Genomic DNA, 21198 nt, shown 5'->3' with positions numbered 1-21198 from the left:
CCAACTATTTTCTTGTTTTAAAGCCTATTATATGCCCAGTTATACTGGGAGAAGAATATTTTGTTAAAACTATAACTTTGAATAGAAATATGACTTTCAGGTTATTTTTATAGGCAATCAACAACCTGGAGGAAATCTATCCTCCAGCACAACCTAAACTGTTGGAAAATCGCATGGTCTTTGGGGGGGTGTGTGTGTGTGCGTGTGTGTGCGTGTGTGTGTGTTTAACAATACCATTTCCACAAATGTGTACATTATTTACATAAACAAGTTGCATAATGGAAACACACTGGTTGCACTGCATTTGCCAGTCATTCTCAGCCACTCAGTTCTCTTTTTTCTCTCTTTCTGTCACCTGTGTTCTTATTACACACCTCAATCTAGCTATTCTTATGAGTTCCAGCCCTTACTTTCCACCATGCTATAATGCATTAAATACACAAATTCACAGTCAGCTAGTTGTGCTTCTCATTGGTGATCAGATTTTCTGACACACGTGGAGTCTGGCTTTGGAGGAGTAAGTGGCATCTTTCCAAACTTTGCAAGACAGGCCCTTTGCACAGTCACACCGCTGGAAAATTTCCAGCCCATGAGAACCCTTCTTGCGCTGTTTGGTGCAGACCTCCCCCTGATGGAGCACTGGTTTGCAGATTTTGGTCCAGAAGTGACGGGCACAGCAAAACCCTTCAATGCAGTCTGTTGATCGCAGACAGGGGTCTCCTTCATGCCCTAGAGAGATGGTGAACAAGAGAATTGATCGTGACACTCTCGGAAGAATTCCATTTTGCAATCGGAAGCACATGAAATAGTTTTACTTATATTATTTTCCATGATTTTGCCATTTACAATGGAAAAGTCTTAGATTCACACCAACTGGGTCTTCCTCTAATCTCTTAAATTTATTATTTCCATTATTTTGGTCTGAATATCAAGTTTAATGAATGGCTTGGACTGTGGTTCAGGAGAAGGTTAAAATTCTCAGGGAAAATGTATCAGTTTGAGTCCAACAAGGACAACAGGAACTCTAAGTATTGAAAACAGAGGATATTTAATGCAGACATTTGATCTCATAAACAGCTGTAGAGCAGCAGGACCGGAGGAGAGTGCGGCAACTCACAGATTGGTGGCAGCTGGAAGCTCCTGTCATATTTAGGCTTGGAGGGTCAAAGGGAGAAAGTGATGTTAGTACCCAGGAGCTGGAATCACTAGCCAAGACTGGAATCATAACAGGTGGCCTATCTGGCAGGAGCCTAATCCTCAAAGAGACACAGTTGCTGCCAGAAAATCTACTTGAGGAAGTAAAAGTGGAGGAAAACACTGGCTTGTTCCTTCCTTCTGCCTTTCAGTCTCCCACCAGGACCACACCCAGCCAGTAGGCATCTGACAGGGAGCTTGGGAAATACAATCCATAGAGGGCATAGTACAGCAGAGAAAGGACAAGTGATCAGAGGACCAACAGACCCAGGGTCAGCCCAGAACACATTATTAAAAAAAAAAAACATGTGAAGGCACAAATCTGGGTATTTAATTAAGGGGAAAAAAATGGATTAAATCAGCAACTAATACCCACGCATCATGATTGGACTGATCTCTAGTCTGTATAAAGCAGGAGTTGTCAAGCTTTTCCTGTAAAGGGCATATAGCAACTATTTTAGACTTTGCAGGCCATATAATCTCTGTTGCAACTTCTCAACTCCACTTTTATATTGCAATAGCAGCCATAGGCAATGCCTTAATGAATGGGCATGCCTGTGTACCATTAGGAGTCCATAGGTGGTGCAAATGGTTAACAAGGTCAGCTGCCAAATAAAAGGTCGGAGATTCAAGTCCACCCAGAGGTACCTCATAAGGATGGTTGGTGATCTACTTCCAAAAAATCAGCCATTGAAAACCCGATGAAGGACTGTTCTGCTCTGACACACTTGGGTCACCATTTGTCAGAATTGACTCAAGGCAACTGGTTTGGTGTCAGAATAAAACATTTTTTCACCAAGCAAGCAGCAGAGCAGACTGGGCTTGTGGGCCATAGTTCGCCAACCTCTGGTCTGAAAGGTTTTCTGTCAACCCAGATGTAACTAACCACATCTCTCTAGCAATCTGACATAAGATTCCTTCCTTATTTGCCATCAGAAAATTACAAGTATGATTAAATAAAAATAATAAGTGAATTTGGAGCTGCACTGTTACCCAGATATCTGCTGGCATAAAGAAGCATACTAACACAGTAATAAGTGTATGTGAATTTGGTGGAATTGGAATAGGAGGTATGGGTAAAAGGACTCAGAACTTCAGGAAGTGTAGACAAAGGATAATTGAAGAGGAATTATTTGTCAATTTCTCTTTAGTACTATTCATGAGACTATTAGTAGTCCAGGGCAATGAGTCAGATATTGTATGGAATACTAGCTCTGCAAGATACGAAAGTGTGGGCAAATGGTTCTGTGGTCAAATAAGCAGGAGAAATGCAATGTTAAAAAATTTTTTTTTCTTCATTGCAGGACTTCTCATAGCCTTCAATATGCCAAAGTTTATTGTAAATTTCCAAAATGGATGGATGCACTACTACAGACTTGTATGACCACAGGACGCTTTCGTTCACAAAGCCTCTTGAAAGATTTGGACTCCACAGAATACATAGGGGAAAAAAGTCCTTTAAAAAATGTCCCACTCCTTAGGTTAAATAACTTCATGCTTTTAAAATTTTACTATTAGAAATTACATTTTCCAAATATTTGATACCAGGAAGGGCATTGTACCACCAAATATAATCCCATCAGAAATCAATTCTTTGGGAGATTATATGATCTGGGCGTTTAGTAAAACTAAGCCTCTGCATTTGCAAAGGTACGAAAAAGATTTGAAAGCTAAGTGATCCAACCATGTGGTGACGCTCTTCCCATTTATTTTTCAGAATGCTTTATCACTTGATATGGGACAGCAATGGTTGTGTAGAAAATTTTTTCTAAACTCCATGTGAGACAATTGCATGGTTCATCAGAGTACTGCAGTTCTCCTGAGATATATTTTTCTAGCAATTTAAGGCTTCTAAGAAACTTCAGCATCTTCAAAAATAGGAATTAATAAATTCATTTAAAATCTTGCCATTAAAGCACCTTCTTTGTGATTTTTTTTTAATCAATGGAATTAATTACCTATGTTTTATTATTTTTTTTCTTTAAACAAACAAAAAGAAAAAACTAAGAGCTACAGATACCCCTACCTTTTATGTGTGACATCTTGGAGTGTGGTCTTCCTAGATTCTGCCATCCCAAGTCATGGTTTGAGTAATGACCGTGATTTCTATCTCTGTGCCGAGCGCCATCCAGAGCCGGGATATGTGGAGTTAAGATGCTCTCAGTGACTGGAATGCAGATGCCTGGAGATAGTCATGTAACCAGTTAGATTTATTAAATTCTTTAAAGCGTGGTGCTTATCCAAGTATTCTCCCGATGTGAGGTATGAGGCCATTTATTTATTCATTCGCTCATCTATTCATTTATTCACTCATTTATTCATCTACTTATTTATTTATTGAGCTTGAAAATAGCATAGTTTGACTCTAGAACCAGGTTTCTTTGATTTGAATCTTGGCTCAGCCAAGACCAAGTGGCCTTGGGCAAAAATAAGAATAAAAAAGAATCACTTTCACTAGGTTATTGTAAATGTGTATGAAGTGATTAGAATAGTGACATGGTAAAAACCTAAATTAACTTAAACAAACAAACAAACTATGGAGCACAGTTCTACTCTAACACACAGGGGGTTATTATAAGTCAGAATCGACTTGATGGCAATTGTTTGACCAAGGTGTCCACAGTAGGACTATGCCCAAAGGTAGGAACAGGCACAGGAAACATACGAGCTTGATTTGTGTGTGCTTCTGTGTGTGAAAAATATTAGCTTATTTTGTGTGTGTCTGTGACTGAGTATGTGTTTTTGATTATCTTCTGAGATGAGTTAACGTTTTTATCCTTTTTCGTCTGTGATTCTTCATTGCTCTCATTAGTACTGAAATACCTCCCTGCAAACCCATGGAGATTTAGCGAAGGCATGCAAATGCAAAGACTGAGGAAGAGAACCCTGTGACTCTTTTTGAACAAACCAATCACTGCATCACCACATAAGTGTGTCTCCAAAAGAAGAGGTCTTGAACTTAAGAACTTAAGGTATGAAACTGGAAGAAGCACTCACAATTGAATTTCTAAATCATAACAGGTTCTTTCCTTGGCTCTTCTACATGTATTTTTTTATGTGTTTAGTGCAACAAAAAACATTTCACTATTTGTATGCAACACTTCAACATGGCAACACGATGTTGATATTGTGTGCCATTGAGTTGATTCCAATTCATTGTGACCCCATATGACACAGTAGAACTGCCCCATAAAATTTTCTATGCTGTAATCTTTATGGAAGCAGATTGCCAGGTCTTTTCTCCTATGGAGTGGCTGTTGGTTTCTAACTGTTGACCTTTCAGTTAGCTGTCAAGTGCTTAACCATTGAGCCACCAGGGTCACGAAATACAAAAGAGGATCGAAGCCCAGGAAAGGTAAGCTTCGGGTGGTAATCCAGGTTATTTTACACGTGCCTAAACCATAATCCAACCCCTGCCAGTCCTGAAAGGCTTATTACATTTCAGGGGCCTGATTAAGGAGAAGTTAGCTTAGCTTACAATACAGGCCTACATGGAAAGGTGGTGGGTCAATGGTAGAATTCTCTCTTTCCATAAAGGAGGTCTGGATTAGATTTCCAGCCAATGTACCTCGTACGCAGTCACCGCACAACAATCAGAGGAGGGCTGCATGTTGCTATGATGCTGAACAGGTTTCAGCAGAGCTTCCACCCTGAAACAGACTAGGAAGAAAGGCCTGGATTTCAACTTCCCAAAATCAGCCAATTAAGAATCACAAGTGATTCTACCAAGAGGAGGGCACCAGCTCAAGTAGTGTTTTGTTTCATTGTGTATGGGGTTGCCATGAGCTGGAGGCCAACTTAGCAGCAGCTAAAAAGAAAAACAGCATGAAAAGAAAGAGGCCCAACAATATGTAGGGAGATCTTTTACCGTTATTGCAGCGGGTGCCATGGCAACACATGCCATCTCTATGGCAGCGCTTCTTTTTCCTGCGGCACACCATGCAGGCTGACGATCCTTGGTGGGGACTGTGGCAGTATCTCCCAACTTCACATTCCTTATCACTGCTACAAGGGTAGGCCTGTCATAAAATGGGACAACAACACAGAAAGCAAAGTTGATTAGATCCTGTAACACTTATGAAAAATTACTGTAGCAGGTCATAATGATAAATATAACACAATATGTCCCTTCTAAAGGGAAATACACTGGTGTATCCTACATAGATCCTACATAGTTCAGAACCTTATAAACGTTGATTCTTTTTTTTTTTAATTTTTATTGTGCTTTAGGTGAAAGTTTACAAATCAAGTCAGTCTCTCACACAAAAACTTATATACACCTTGTTACCTACTCCCAATTGCTCTCCGCCTAATGAGACAGCCCGCTCCCTCCCTCCACTCTCTCTTTTCGTGTCCATTTCGCCAGCTTCTAACCCCCTCCACCCTCTCATCTCCCCTCCAGGGAGGAGATGCCAACATAGTGTCGAGTGTCCACCTGATCCAAGAAGTTCACTCCTCACCAGCATCCCTCTCCAGCCCATTGTCCAGTCCAATCCATGTCTGAAGAGTTGGCTGCGGGAATGGTTCCTGTCCTGGGCCAACAGAAGGTCTGGGGACCATGACCACTGGGGTCTTTCTAGTCTCAGTTAGACCATTAAGTCTGGTCTTTTTACAAGAATTTGGGGATCTGCATCCCATTGCTCTCCTGCTCCCTCAGGGGTTCTCTGTTGTGTTCCCTGTCAGGGCAGTCATCGGTTGTAGCTGGGCACCGTCGAGCTCTTCTGGTCTCAGGCTGATGTAGTCTCTGGTTTATGTGGCCCTTTCTGTCTCTTGGGTTCGTAATTACCTTGTGTCCTTGGTGAAACATTGATTCTTGATGGTGACAAAGAAAACCTTGAAACTGTTCTTATATTTTCCATGACACAACTTTGAAGTTAGGATTTCGAATTTGTGTTGATTAGTACAGCCCTTTCCAAGTGACTTTGGGGCCTCAGGAACCATTGTGATGGTTGTATTGCTAATGATTAAGCTGTGAATGTAACAGTGATCCTAGCTACTCTTGTTTTTCATCTGCTAAATGCGGTTGAAGGAAAGGTCAAATAAAACAACATTGTAAAGGAATGTGCTAGAAGCTAAAAAATGTCTCCTGCCCATTAATGGAGGAGTTTTGGTGGCACAACTGTTAAGCATTTGACTGATAACTGAAAGGTTGGCTGTTCGAACCTACCCAGCAGCTCTGCAGGAGAAAGACCTGGCAATCTGCTTCCTTAAATATTGCAGCCAAGAAAACTCTATGGGGCAATTCTGCTCTGTCACGTGGAGTCATTATGAGTTGGAATTGACTCAGTGGCATCCAACAACAACAAGCCCATTAACAAACATTTTAAGAGTGACTCTGCACAATTCCTGCCTTTGAAGAAAAAGGAGAAGGACCACATTCAGGACAGTTTGAGGCAATGAACTCTGTGGCACAAAGAAACCAAAGTATAGTGCCTTCATTTCAAACATGGCAGCAAGCAGTGACAGAGTTCTGAGTGGCCAGGGAGATGCTAAACCCCAATTATAGTGTCATGTTCTCAGGAAGCAAGAAAGTAGGCTCCTATAGGCCCCTGCAATAGCGCTGGTGGTTCAGAGGTAGAATTTTCACCTTCCATACTGGAGACCTGGGTTTGATTCTCAGCCAATGCCTTTCACATGGAGCCAACATCTGTGGTGGAGGGTTGCGTGTTGCAATAATCCTGAACAGTTTTCGGTGGAGCTTCCAGATTAGGACAGATTAGGAAGAAAGGTCTGCTACAGTCTAATCCCCAGCCATCATGGAGCTGACACGAGGAAAACTCAATGGCAGCTACCAAAAACAGGCTTCTGCACCTGCAATTTATAAAGAAGTTTTGTTCATGTGTTTCTCTACCACGTTATTTGCTCAAAAAGCTACTTCAGCAGCGTCATATATTATATTAAAATATATATATATACTGTAATTATGCACTCCTTGTTTCTTGGAAGTTATTGGAGTATTTAAAATATCCTTGATCTCAGAGACTAAGAATTGAGAAACTAAAATGTCACACCACACATCAAAGTCACTCATATTTTGAGGCATTTTGTAAGCCAGACTTATTTGCCAGCCTTTTTCCTCCTAGGTGACTTTTTTCTGGTTGATTTCTTTTCCTATTTTCAGAGTAATACATTTTTTAATGGAAAGATTAAAAAATCAGACAATGATATGCAGTCATGTTTAAGCAAGCATGAATGACGTGAATATAAAACTATGAGATAAAATTTCTGGGACTCAAATAATTATAGTGATCGGAATGCTATATTTATGAAATTAGGATTGATGACCAAACACTGCATGCATTGGCTATTCCTCTTCCCTTTCTCTCTGTCTTCCTCTCCCTGTCTCTGCCATTCTCTGTTTTCTCTCCACGCCCATCTAGTGCATGTTTATCTGTGTACACACTCAGCTTCCACATGCTTTTCATTTAGATCTGGTGATCTTCAGTTAGAAAGAGGAAATAAATATGAAGTTTTTTTTTTTTTCATGTGTGAGCCTGAAAACTTTACATGTTGTTTTATGGGGAAAAATATTTTTAACAGCGTTACAATTTACTACTTATCCTTAAAATAATTACATTGAAAAACCACAGAGTTTAAATTGTAAGTGCCTTTGAATGATTACACAGTGGCCACATTTGATGCATACATTATAACAGCAAGATAAAGCTATAAAATGAGTTTGCATATTCTGTAACTCCATCCTTAGGCTGAAGAGAATCAGAATGAAGATAAATTCAAAGTATTGGGTCATTTTTCAAGAATCCAAGACTGATGAAAACAAAACAAATGTTACTTCCTTCCTTACCAAGCACTTCCCCCCAAGCATTTTATCCTCTATATTTAAACTCATAATTGAAATACAATTCACATGTTACTGATTCATTTACATTTATTTCATCAAATTGTTTTGCAAGAAATACTTGAAGTCTTACAAGTTTCTTTCCTTCCTTAAAAATAGGACATATTCTTTCACTGGAAATAAACATGTGCCACTTAAAACATCATGTGCCATTTAGAGCTCAAACAACAAATCTTCAGGGGGATTCTGGATCTGGGCTAACGCTTGGTTCCATCCATAAAAACTAGTGCCTGTGATAGAACGCAAGCTGTTTACTAAATGTAGCAGTTCATTTATGCAGACTACTGGGGGAGCTGTCATCATCTTTCCATTTTCAGCTGATAGGAAATGGAAAATATTGACATGGAAGATATTTGATGCTGATGATATTACAAAAAGTGGTATTCACCACAGTCATGTTACTTGAATGGTATCACAGTAAAATTCACACAATTCAGTTTTTTTCAGTGGGAAGCTCAATTTGTATAAGCCAAAAATACATGGTGGCTCAGGCCCACCGCAAGAATCTCAGAAGTAAGGTTGGTGATCTGCTTCCAAAGGGCCACAGCCTTGAGAATCCTATGGAACACAGTTCTACTGTGCAACACATGGGGTCACCATGAGGCAGAATTGACTGGAGGGCAACTTACAACAACAAATTTTCTTATGCTCCATTATCGTTTTTAATTAGCTTGAACTAGAAATGATAATGGCAGAGAAAAAATATATCCAAAAAAAAAAGGAGCTTAAGAATAAGATGAACTTGGACTTGGGATGTATACCTAGTGCAAGCAGTTCACCCTTGATGGCTAACTTAAAGGTTGCCGGTTTGAACTCACCCAATGATACCACAGAAGAAAGGCCTGGTGATCTGTAGCCATTAAGAGACAGCCAAGAAAACCCTATGGAGCAGTTCTACTCTGTAACACATGGGATCGCCATGAATCAGAATCAACTGGTGGCAACCAACAACTACAACAATGGATAAGGTGGACTGGGACTTGGAATGGAATTGCAGAATATAAGTATTATGATTAATTCTTGAAGATTTGAAAAATAAATTTATCGTAATTGAAATACAATGTTATACTGCTCATATAAGCTTATGGAACTCATGGTTTTAATGTACACTCTTTATATATGAATAAATTCAAGAAGGGATTAAGTAACTTGATCAAAAGCAGCTTTCAGGAAAAGCAAATGATATTTGGCCATATGTCTTACCTTCTGAAATCCATACCTCCCAGCACAGTTTTACTCAGCTGTAAAGCTTCTTTTGGTATACCATTAGCAAAAAAAAAACATAGAACATGAGGAAATGTGGATATGACCCATTGGTAACAATTACCATGCTATCAGCCTAAAGCATTTTTGTTCAGTAAAGTGTTTTGAAACAATGCATTTTCAAATCAAGTATGAGCACTGTGCGGTTTGCCCTTGGGGTGTTTTCTACATTAACCCCTTTAATGTACCTGGGAATGGTATCACAGTAGGCAAAAGAGAGAGAAGGAGAGAGAGACACATGGCTCAGGGTGGTCATAGAGGACCCTGATGAAGTAATGACTATATCAATGAATAGATGGCTGATAGGATTTTTAGACACTAACCAAAGTGCCTTTCAGAAACTTGCACACAGAAAATCTTCAGTTTTTGTTTACCTGGTCTCATTTGATGATGGTTTTGTGACAAACAGAAAAGGAGTTTGAGTACTTTGGTCTAAGATGTCATTTTACAAATAATAATGATATGCTTTCCTGGCACTTATTTAACAGGTGAATAAGAAGACCACTTTTTTTAAAATTGCTATGAAAATTATTAATGGTTGTTTTTTTATGACTCTTCATTTCCTTGGACTTTAGGTAAGAAGACTAGAAAAAAAAAAGTTGCCATTGAGTCAATTCCAACCTACGGAGATCCCACGTGTGTCAGAGTGGAACTGCATTGCATAGGGTTTTCAACAGCTGATTTTTGGGAACTAGATCACCTGGCCTTTATTCTGAGGCACGTTTGGGTAGACTTGAATCACCAACCTTTGTGTTAGCAGCTAAGTTTGTTAACGGTTTGCACTACCCAGGGACTCTAAAGAAACTAGAGACCTTTTCCTTGTTGTCTGAGGAACAGTGAGAGTTTGTGTGGAAGGCTGGGAATCAAGTGAAAGAATCAGGGAAAGAACTTAGTAGGCCTGAATTATACTAAAATGTGTCATTACTGAATCAAGAAGCATACTGTGTGAGCATCTAGGAACACTCAACTTTGTGTAGAATCACTCAGTACTCAGCCTTGGTCACAATCAGGAGATGAATTCATTTGGGAACGCCTAATATCAGATGATTGGCCATAAATTATGAATGTATGAGAGCTGTCACTGATCAAAAAACAAAAAGAAATTTTGTTCAACCCCTTTCCTGACCTAAAAATAGAATGGTTTCCACAAATAGCAATGCTAGTTGTCATTACAACCATGACATGAACTAAAAAAAAAATGAACACATTGAAAACAAAGTCTATCAGAAATGAGCATTTCTTTTTAGTATAAAGCGTTGTTTAAGTCCATCTTCTCTGTGCTAATTTAGACTCAGCATTTAAACTTTTCCCAATGAAGTTAAGGCAGGTTAAGTAATTTCTACAAAATGAGGGTTTGCTAAATCCTAACTAATGTGTGCTCAGTGGCAGAGAACTTGGGGATTCTGAGCTGTGCTCTGGCTCTCTGGCCTTAGTGTAAGGTGTCATAACTAAGAACATTTAATAAACCAAAAAAACCAAACCCGTTGCCGTTGAGTCAGATCCGACTCATAGCGACCCTGTAGGACAGAGTAGAACCGCCCCATAATGTTTCCAAGGAGCACCTGGTGGATTTGAACTGCCGAACTTTTCGCTAACAGTCATAGCACTTAACCACTATGCCATCAGGGTTTCCAGAACATTTAATAGTGACAGTTTAATGCACACAAAGATAAGGTGTTTGAATTGTGACCTGTGTGGTGGATTTAGACATTAGAAAAATAAATCTGGCCAGTTCTCATTTCTAGAAGCCTCCAAACGCCAACAGCATGTCCTGCCGCAGCTGTTGGAAAGACAGAATACTGGCGGAAAATATTGACAAGTCTGTAAACAAAATTTTCTCATTCTGTTTCTCCACAAAAGTTTTATGTCTGCTTAAACACAATGTAAATCAGAGTTATAAGAGCCCATTATGCAACCAATGATAATTAACTAATATTCTAGTGAACCAAGTAAAATAAAATGTAGTTAGTGCATTGTATTTGAGCTAATCGAGCCTTTTCACTATCATTATTATTCTCTAAGCCACAGGGAGAAAAGGCCTATTCCTTCAAGGTTTCTTATTTTTCAATTATTGCTCATCACTTAGAACACGCAGATCATGCAGATGCATCAATGAAGCAATCAGCTCCCTCAGAACAATGGAAATGAGAAAAAGCATTTCAGGTATCTCAGCAGCACTGATCATTAAATAAATCCTAGGCCAGAAGTAAAAACCTTATTTTAACTCCCGAGTTTTCAAAGTAATGACATTGTTCCTGCTTAATGATGGGATGAAAAAAAGAAGAGAAAGATCACAAAGTGTTCATGTGGGATGGCCACCCATCCGGATTCTTGCGAGACTGTCCTGTTTTGTTGTTGTTGTTTTAATCGGGACAATCCCTTGTCCCCGCAAGCACTGTTTGTAACAACCTCGGAAGTTTTCTGGAGCCAGAAAAACATCATTAGCTGGGCAGGCGGAAAAAAGCCTGCAGGCGACGACCCAGCTGTGGGAATGAAAAACATTTGGGACAAGTGGATGGAAGGAGGTAGCAGGAAAGGGATGGGGACTGGATTGTATCGGTGTCTCAAAGAGACTGCAGTTACACCTGGGAAACCAGCTAAGACTGGCTTCCCTCAAGGTCCTTAGAGAAAAGATAAATTTCCCTTGACATGACATTCCACACGATAGATCTATATTTCCAGGAACATGCAAAGAAAGCTGCCCTTTATGGTGGCCGTTTCAAATCAAACACTAAAATTGTAACTGCCGAAGATGTGGGAACATATAACTCAATCTGGCTAGTGTGCAGTTGTATACTGTGGCCAAAGGCTGTGCAGTCCTATCTTTTTCGTTGTCCACAATTACCTCCAAGGGTTAGGGTGCCTCTTTGAGGATTTGCGACCATAAAGGCCAGGAGGTTTGGGTTATATTACATTGGAGGGGAAAAGTTCAGATATTCCATGATGTTCTGGACGTGTAGCCGTAGTACGAGTAGCCCCAGCTATACTCCAGACACTTACAATTAGTTCAGTGATCTACAAATGTTTTGCTTGTGTTACTCTTAAAATAATTCTGAAAAACATATATCGTCTCACATACATGACATCTAAAATTTTCAGCATAAATCTGCTTTATTCACACAACACGATATACAATACTAAATGTCTTATAAGATGAAGTTCACAGTAATTTGATGTGATTCAATAAAATATCTTTTAATTCTCTTACTGAAGATTGCCCGATGATCCTGACATAAGTCACAGAATATTTACCCATAGATTTTTTATCTTGGAAAAAAATAAGACAGCCTCGAGATGCACTCAGTTACACTTGAAAATATATAGCCCATTAATCTGTACTAAGGTTTTTTTTTTTAAGGAGCTCTTTTCTGATGGCACAGTAGCTGCTAACCTAAAGGTGGGCAATTCTAACCCACCAGCCTCTCCACAGGACAAAGATGTGGCAGTCTTCTTCTGTAAAGATTACAGCCTCAAAAACCCTATGGCACAGTTCTACCTGTCATATAGGGTCGCTGTGAATTGGAATCTACTCAACAGCAATGGATTTGCGTTTTTTTGAATCGTCACTATTTTCAATGTTCTGTATTCGGAACATTCTAACTGGAGACCAAGAATCACATTAAAGAATTACAGAATTAAGGATAAGACAAGAAAATAAAATATCCTTATTGGGTTATTGGGTTAATATCATTATTGGGTTTATTGGGTTAAGATGTCTCAAAAAATCATTAAGAATGTCTTTGTTAAAACCAATATTTTAAAAAATTACCTCATTTTATCATCCAAAAGGTTTCTGACTAATGCAGTGTATTAAGATTTAGAATATGTAAGCATTTTGCCACCACCTCCCCCCCTCCACCCCCATAAAATGGTAGAAGACACACTGAAAGGACAGGCATATTCCCAGGCAGTTTTAGGAAAAAGCATACATGGAAGTTGAGGATCTGGAAATTGATTCCCTTAAAACAATCCATGCTCTGTGCCCTATGGCAAATCTTGGAGTCTGTTTTACACATATTTAATTCAAATATGAAAGTGGTTAGATATTTGAAAGTTCAGAGCCTATGGAATTTCTACTAATACCATTTGGATTGTAAATTAGGAATGATGAATTTCTTCCAGTCCCCCACTAACTTTTCCAATGCATTCAGAAATCCTCACTCAAATCCTAGGAATCCAGAATTCTATGAAATAAAGGCAAGTCGTCTTTAACTTGGGCTGCTCCACCTGGTTCTCTGTATGTCATTAAGCAAAAAGGAGATCCTAGGGAATGCACTATTCTGCACATGGACCACATTCTCAGCTGTAACATGTACATTACTCTGATTGATGATGGGATGTGTCATGGATTGAATTGTGTCCCCCCAAAATATGTGTCAACTTGGCTAGGTGATAATTCCCAGTATTATATGATTGTTTACCATTTTGTCATCTGTTGTGATTTCCCTATGTGTTGTAAATCCTATTACTATGATGTAACAAGATGTACTAGTGGCAGTTATATTAATGAGATCTACAAGATTAGTGTCTTAAGCCAATCTCTTTTGAGATATGAAAGAGAGAAGCCAGCAGAGAGACAGGGGCACCTCATACCACCAAGAAGGCAGCGCCAGGAACACAGTGCATCCTTTGGACCCAAGATTCCTGCACAGAGAAGATCCTAGTCCAGGGAAAGATTGATGACAGGGACCTTCCTCCAGAATCAACAGAGGAAGAAAGCCTTTCCCTGGAGCTGACACCCTAAATTTGAACTTGTAACCTACTAGACTGTGAGAAAATACATTTCTCTTTGTTAAAACCATCACTTGTAGCATTTCTGTTATAGCAACACTAGATGACTAAGACAGGGTGAATGGGAAGAGTTAACCTTTTCCATATGGTATCAGCACCTAGAGAAATACAAACTATGTGGTTTACCTGGCTCTTTGTTGTTTTTGACCTATTTCTTCATCTGGAATATACAGGACGAAACACTCCTACTCCATGCTCGAAAAGTAGCATCTCAGAAAGAGTTTTGCACCAGTGACTGGAGCTCTTCACAAGGCATACGTAATTACAAAGCTGTTAATAATTTTGCAACTGGTTGAGTATAATGTCCTAATCAAAACAGAGGAAGAAACTATACAATGTCAAGGTTCCTTCCAAATCTGGGATTGTCTCTATAAGTTTATCATTATAGCCTCAGACATTTTTCTGTCTTCATGATCTTCAGAAAGTTAACACAATAGGGAGAATTGGGGAGTTATGTCTGGAGTTGAATTATACCTCCATGTGACTCTAGTCAAGTAACTTAACAAAGCCTCAGTTCCCTTCTTGATAAAATGTATATATTTCCTACCTTACAGCAGTGTGTCCCAACTTACCTAATCATAAAAATTCTATGGGGTTTCCTTAAAAACTACTGATTCAAGACTCCTTGTCTTGTATTTGTTGCTAGGTGCCATCAAGTCAGTTCCGACTCATAGTGACTCTATGCACAACAGAACAAAACACTGCCCGTTCTTGCACCATCCTCACAATTGTTGCTGTGCTTGAGCCCATTGTTGCAGCCACTGTGTCAGTCCATCTCATTGAGGGTCTTGCTCTTTTTCGCTGACCCTCTGCTCTACGAAGCATGATGTCCTTCTTCAGGGATTTGTCCCTCCAGGTAACATCTCCAAAGTACATGAGGCAAATTCTCACTGTCCTTGCTTCTAAGGAGCATTCTGGTTGTACTTCTTCTAAGACAGATTTGTTTGTTCTTTTGGCAGTCCACAGTATATTAAATATTTTTCACCAACACCACAATTCAAAGCCATCAATTCTTCTTTGGCCTTCCTTATTCATTGCTCAGCTTTCACATGCATATGAGGCAACTGAAAATACCACGGCTTAGGTCCAAAACCCAGTGTTATCGAGTCAATTCCAACTCATAGTGACCCTATAGGACAGAGTAGAACTGCCCCATAGAGTTTCCAGGGAACGCCTGGCAGATTCGAACTGACGACCCTTCGGTTAGCAGCCATAGCACTTAACCATTATGCCACCAGGGTTTCCATGGCTTAGGTCTGACACACCTTAGTCCTCAAAGTGACATCTTTGTCTCCTTGTCTTAGAGATTAGAATTTTGTAAGACTTGATGGGGCCCAGGAATCTCTATTTCCAAAAAGTTCTGTCAAAGTGATTTTATGATAAGGTAAGATGGGGAAATACAAGATTAATGGTGCCCCTGAGTACATATTATATAGATAATACCTGGTCTATCTGAAATCTGGAATCAATATCATCTCCTAGATAAGCATAGATCTAAGTGGGAGATTAATTCCCTGACAACATGCATCTAAGTAAGAGGCTTACTGACAGCAACAACTATTTTCATGAAGGTTCATCCTCTTTCCTAAGACTCAGCCTCTGTGCTTAGGGGTAGGCTTGAGGATTTCTAAAGCTATATGAAAAAGTAAAGTCGAACACATAACAAACATTCCAGTGCACTTCAGGAGGAATACAGTGTGGACTCAGAGCTGTCAACACACCGATTATGGCTGGATTGTCTCATATTCTCATGTGGTGTACACCTGTATCTTGTTGGCAATGCACAGCCTTGTAGTTTTTTTGTATCCTCTACAAAACAAATATTCTCCCTTCCTATATCAAGTGTGATAAACAGATGATATGTGTTTTTATCATTTTCTGTTCTTTGTATAGCATCAGATTTCTCTTTTCCAATGAAAAACACATTTAAATTTCAAAAATTGATGTCCAGGTATGTATGACAACTTAATATACTTTCAAATTGCTGTTAGAAAGGATCTTCTTTCTGCTTACAGACTAGATAAATTGGTAAGTATTTCTGTGTACAAAGATTAAACATTTGTAAATTGTAAATGCTGTAACATTTGAATTCAAAGGACTCATTTTTCACTTATAATGTCAGTTTGGAAGTGAGGATATGAGTTTTATATGAATATGTGTATGTGGGGGTATGGGGGTGTGTATATAAAGTTATCTTGGTAAGTTTACCCAAGAAATATATAACAGAGTTCACCCATGGGAAGATGGACAGGGTTGTTGAGAACCAAAGAAAGTAGAAAATTTAATTCACATGTTAATCCTAAATAGTTTATAATATGTATGAGTTCCATCTATTATCTATTAAAATTAATATGATTTTAAAAAGAAGTAATTCAAAGTGAGTTGTGAAATCTCTCGTTGCTTACTAACTTCTGCTTCATGGTTTTTGTATTCGGAAATCTTGTAAGAACTTGGGTTTCCCAGAGCCAAGACTCCCTGCAAAAGGTAGCAAGTATCCAGACTATAGATTATTGATTAAAGTTTTTCTGTTTTGTTTCCTAAATGTCACCTTATTATCAGAATCAGACTATCAACACAATTTTCCAACATGCATATATATCACTGTATATGCAAACATATGTGTGTATGTATGTATATACACGTGTGTGTGTGAAAACAATATATTGTTGAAACAATTATTTAATTGAGACAATGTTCATTGTCTTGGCTGGTTTCGTTTAGTATAGAACATGTAAACTTTAACACTTCTCTAATCTTGTCTAATTCTCTTTCATTTCCTCCAGGAATTAGGCCAGACTAAAAAGTCAAAAGGCCAGCCACTGCATTCTATTCTGATATTGAGGAAACAGCTGATGGAAGCAGATATGATTTAAAAGGTTATTCTTTTATGTTTAGGAGGATGGAACAAAGCACAGCAGAATACAATCCACAATATTCAGTCTGTAATTAGAGGACTTTTAATTTCTACTTATTACCTTAAAGCCTTTATGAATTTTGCGTGAAATTTTAAAACATTTCCAATTTAGTTTAGAGTTGTAAACAAGAAGCCAGGCTGTGTTTTATCCCTCCAGGTGTGCTGGGGTTGGAGGCAATGACTTGAGAAGATGCATAGCCCAAAATGATTACCCAGAGAGTTGGAGCAAGAGGTCCCCTCGATAGTAATAGCCAAAGATTCAATTGATTAAGAAACCTTTTGATTTAAAGAAGTAGGATGAGGAGATGATTCACACTAGTAACACAGAACTCGGCCTAAGTTTAACCATCTATTTCTGTTCCTGCCATTTGAAAGAAAATAAACAGTAAGTCTTTTAAGAGCATTGAACTAGAGTCATTATCCTATTATATACTATCTGGGATACAAAAAGGGCTAAGATGCAAGCTATATCTGGAACAGGAGGCAGGACTTAAACTTCAGAGCTTTGAACAGCTAGTGTGTCTGTTAACAAGAGAAAGGAGTGGACGTTATCTCATAAAATCAGCATGTGTGTTACCATCCTGACTCGTTTCCCTTCCCCAGCCTAATTCCTTCTATAGTTATCTCAAGTCTATATTTATGTAACCTGAAAAACAGGTAAGAATTGGTGCTCCATGACTGTGTTTCAATTTCATTTATTTGGAATGTTCACTTGATAAGGCATATCTGGCTCTGGGAAAACCAAGCCTTCCTCACTCATGCAAGGGACACTTATAAGTGTACTATATTGTCAGTCTAATAATCTCTGGGTTTCGAAGATTTTTTATATATATATAATCTGTTTAAGAGAGTTTGAAACTGTGTCAGAATCCCTAACATAATGATAGGGCAAAAAAAATCCTGGTGGAAAAGTTGCTTGACATCTCGATAAATGAAATTACAATGTGAATGCTACTCATTTATTTCAGAAATTTATAAGATGTTTGCATTGAGAAGTCCCAGCTTGAAAAGCATTTTTATTTTTTAGTTTCTGATAATAACAATAATATGACCACATGTTATTTATTAAAATAAAAATGCTTTGCCAAAAAATAATATCTCAATTCACACATGGTTTTATTTCTCAGCCTCCTACCCCAATGAACCAAATCAATTCTTATTGTGTGGAAGAAGGAAGGGAGGGGCAGCACAAAAAGTCAGAGAAAATTTATGTCTCTTGAACAACATAGTATAGAGAAAGACATCAGTCATTGGCTTATGATCTACTTCTATCAAAAAAAAAAAAAAAGCTCCATTTAAATGCTTTGCCAGAGAATTGGAAAGGGCAGAAATTATGAACTAGATGACAGATTCTTTGGGTTATATGACCCTGGTACTCAAATCTCAGCCTCAGAAATGTAGTACATCTTGTGATGACATACTCAATGTGTTAGTAATCCCAAAGAAAACATATTAGATGACGATGTTGGTTCCCCACCCCACTCACCCACATCCTAGGTCATCTAATTTGGTATAGTGACCAGTACATTCTCAACAGTACAACGGAGGTCGGATGGTTTGTTACTAGATGAAAAAAAAATGAAATCCTGTCCCATGGTTTAAGTCACTTTCTCTCCATCTCATTGGTTTTTCCAGCCTACCCAGAGAGCGAGCTCCTCTGTATTTCTGCTGCCTCTTTTCTTGGCCCCTGTTCATTGCTAAGGATCCCCAGATATACTGGCACTGGACTCTCTTTAACACTTCTGTGTCTGACCTCATTTTCCAGCACCTTTTGCAGCAAAAATGGGGATGTAAAATGTGAGGCAGGGGTGGAAGAGTAGAAAAGAGAAGTAGAGTTCAGCTAAGAAGGAGAGGTTGTCCCCAGGGAATGGAACAGGTAGGTCCTGTCTCAACACAACTCCAGTATTGTTTTCATTAATAGGATGTCTAGGCAACCAAAAAGAACAAAGCTCATTAGCCAAATGGTTAATAGAGTTTTTACACAACTTTGCTAGGGTCAATCTATAATCCTATACTTTAAAAAATTTCTTTCCCTTTTAAAATTTCTATTCAACAAGGGAATGTATCTACAACTATGTTTAGAATGCTATATAAAATGCTGTCCTGTTTGGTTGGTTTGTTTGTTTTAACCGGAGAAGGAAGCTATGGTACAATAAAGATGACCAGAAAAAAACATTTGCTCTTAGCGTGGCTTATGATCCTTGTGTTTCCTACCTACCTCCCTGTCCAGCACTTGCATTACACACTCCAGCTGTACAGGGCTACTTGCATACCCCTTAGACAGCCCCACTCCCTCGTGACTCTATAGATTTGCAAACATTTTTCCTCTGCCAAGAACACCCTTCCTCCACTCACTTCATCATCAGAATAATTCCAGCTCATCATTCAGAGATTTTATCAAATGACTTCACTTCTGGGAAGCCTTCTGGGCTGGCTCCCCACCTCTAGCTGAGTTGGCTGTCCCTTTTAACCTGCACTCTGCTAACACATCATTCTTATCTATATCATGGTATAGATCACGCTCTATTGAATCCTTTATCTGTCTTCTTTAAACTCTTTGCGTACAGGAATTATCTTTCATCTCTTTATCCCCAGTGGTCACATAATGCTGGAATATATTTAAATCCATTGCGGTCAAGTCAATCTCAACTCATGGTGATCCCATGTGCTACAGAGTAGAACTGCTCCATAGGGTTTTCTTGCCTATAGTCTTTACAGAAACAGATTGCCAGGCCTGTCTTCCATAGTGCTACTGGGTGGGTTTGAACTGCCAACCTTTAAGTTAGTAGTTGAGTGCAAAACTGTTTGTGTTACTCAGGGAAATTTTTGAAATTTGTTTTGCCCACTAGTAAATTAATAAATGAGGTTTCTTTGCATCAATAGTTAGAAATTTGTACCACTGAATTGACACAAATGCTCACATAAAAACCTGTCAGGAGAGGGTAAAAACAAAGAACATGAAAGTTAAGAGGTGTTCCGTAGATATTTTGAAAGAAATTAAAAAAAAAAAAAAACTAAGTCCTTCATAAACCATCTATAATCTATGACTTTATAGGCTCAGGCCATCATATGTTTCTAGGAAGAAAGGAGGTAGGCTGATGAGCCATTTCCCAGCCAGCAACTGGTATACAAGAATTTCATGTTTAGCCACCAGAATAAAAGCTATCATCGGTCCCTTTAGATTTCATTTCTATTGCTGATAATATTTTCCACATATAAATTACTTAAAGTTGAAAGTAGGCTCTTTCATTTCTAAGTGGTATCAATTATTTTTGTCATAGCAATAATGCTGCTCTAGGAGCCATCATAGCAGTAATTCTGTACTTCACTTGCTTTCCTAATTGCCTTCTGGAAATTATTTAGGATATTTCAGTATGAAAATGGGTGCTAGTAACGATTAGACGGAGCCCGTGTCACTCTCCACCCCAAAATATTTATTTCTTTCTAACTTTCCTTTGCCCTTGTCTTTAAATATTTTTTCTTGTTGGCAGATCATATCTGATAGTGTTCCTTATTGACCTCTACCACTATGAGGAATTACTGCAAAGAAGCAAGAAAGTAACTCATGATGGCCACCTTCAAACATCTTGATGACCTGTAGATGGACTACTAAAGGGAATCTCATTTCTTGATAGACCTTACTCACAGGAAGACGGCAACCAGCACGTAATAATTGAAGTTCATTTTCCAAATATTTTCTTCATGAAATGCCACCATTGAAACATTTATTTGATGCCTAACTTGTGTAAGATCCTAAACAAGAGTCTCACCAGCCACGATTAATGAGTTAAATCTCATCGGCATGTCAACTTTTACCAAAAAGGTGGACAGTCCTCCTAGGTTTTGAATAAAATTCATTTCAAATATGTCTAAGATTCTTATACACACCTGTCTAACACTCCTCATTATGCCCACACTCATCTGAATTTTAGAAGCATCCATACATTTTTCAGGTCCTACTCCCAAGTTCAAGAACTTACAAAAATTTGCAAAAAAAAAAAAAAGACTTTCTCCAGTTTTCGTAGAAAGATGATAGGAGCCTATTGCCTGAGCAAATAGGCAAGATATAAGAACCCTGCATTCTAGGTCAAATTTCTTATGCCCCACGGCTGATACATATTTTGAGTCCAGGCAGGGATGTCACTGTGTATTTACAAATGTTAAGTCTGTATAAGAA

General features: G+C 38.7%; 1 protein-coding gene across 1 annotated transcript in view; it reads right to left on the bottom strand.

Annotated features, from left to right (window-relative positions):
* Positions 1-321: 321 nt before the first annotated feature.
* Positions 322-21198, bottom strand: part of DKK2 (dickkopf WNT signaling pathway inhibitor 2) — a 140122-nt gene continuing 119245 nt past the window's right edge. Inside the window, exons 2-4 of the mRNA XM_049885572.1 lie at positions 5063-5213; positions 3221-3376; positions 322-729 (exon numbers count right to left, since the gene is read on the bottom strand). Coding sequence (XP_049741529.1) covers positions 479-729; positions 3221-3376; positions 5063-5213 — 558 coding nt within the window. The 3' untranslated portion in view covers positions 322-478. The remainder of the gene's footprint in view (positions 730-3220; positions 3377-5062; positions 5214-21198) is intronic.

Source organism: Elephas maximus, chromosome 5 (genome assembly GCF_024166365.1).
Source record: "Elephas maximus indicus isolate mEleMax1 chromosome 5, mEleMax1 primary haplotype, whole genome shotgun sequence".
In the NCBI taxonomy this organism is placed as follows: Eukaryota; Metazoa; Chordata; class Mammalia; order Proboscidea; family Elephantidae; genus Elephas; species Elephas maximus.
The sequence above is the reverse complement of the archived record's forward strand: the minus strand, read 5'-3'. Positions and strand labels throughout refer to the sequence as shown.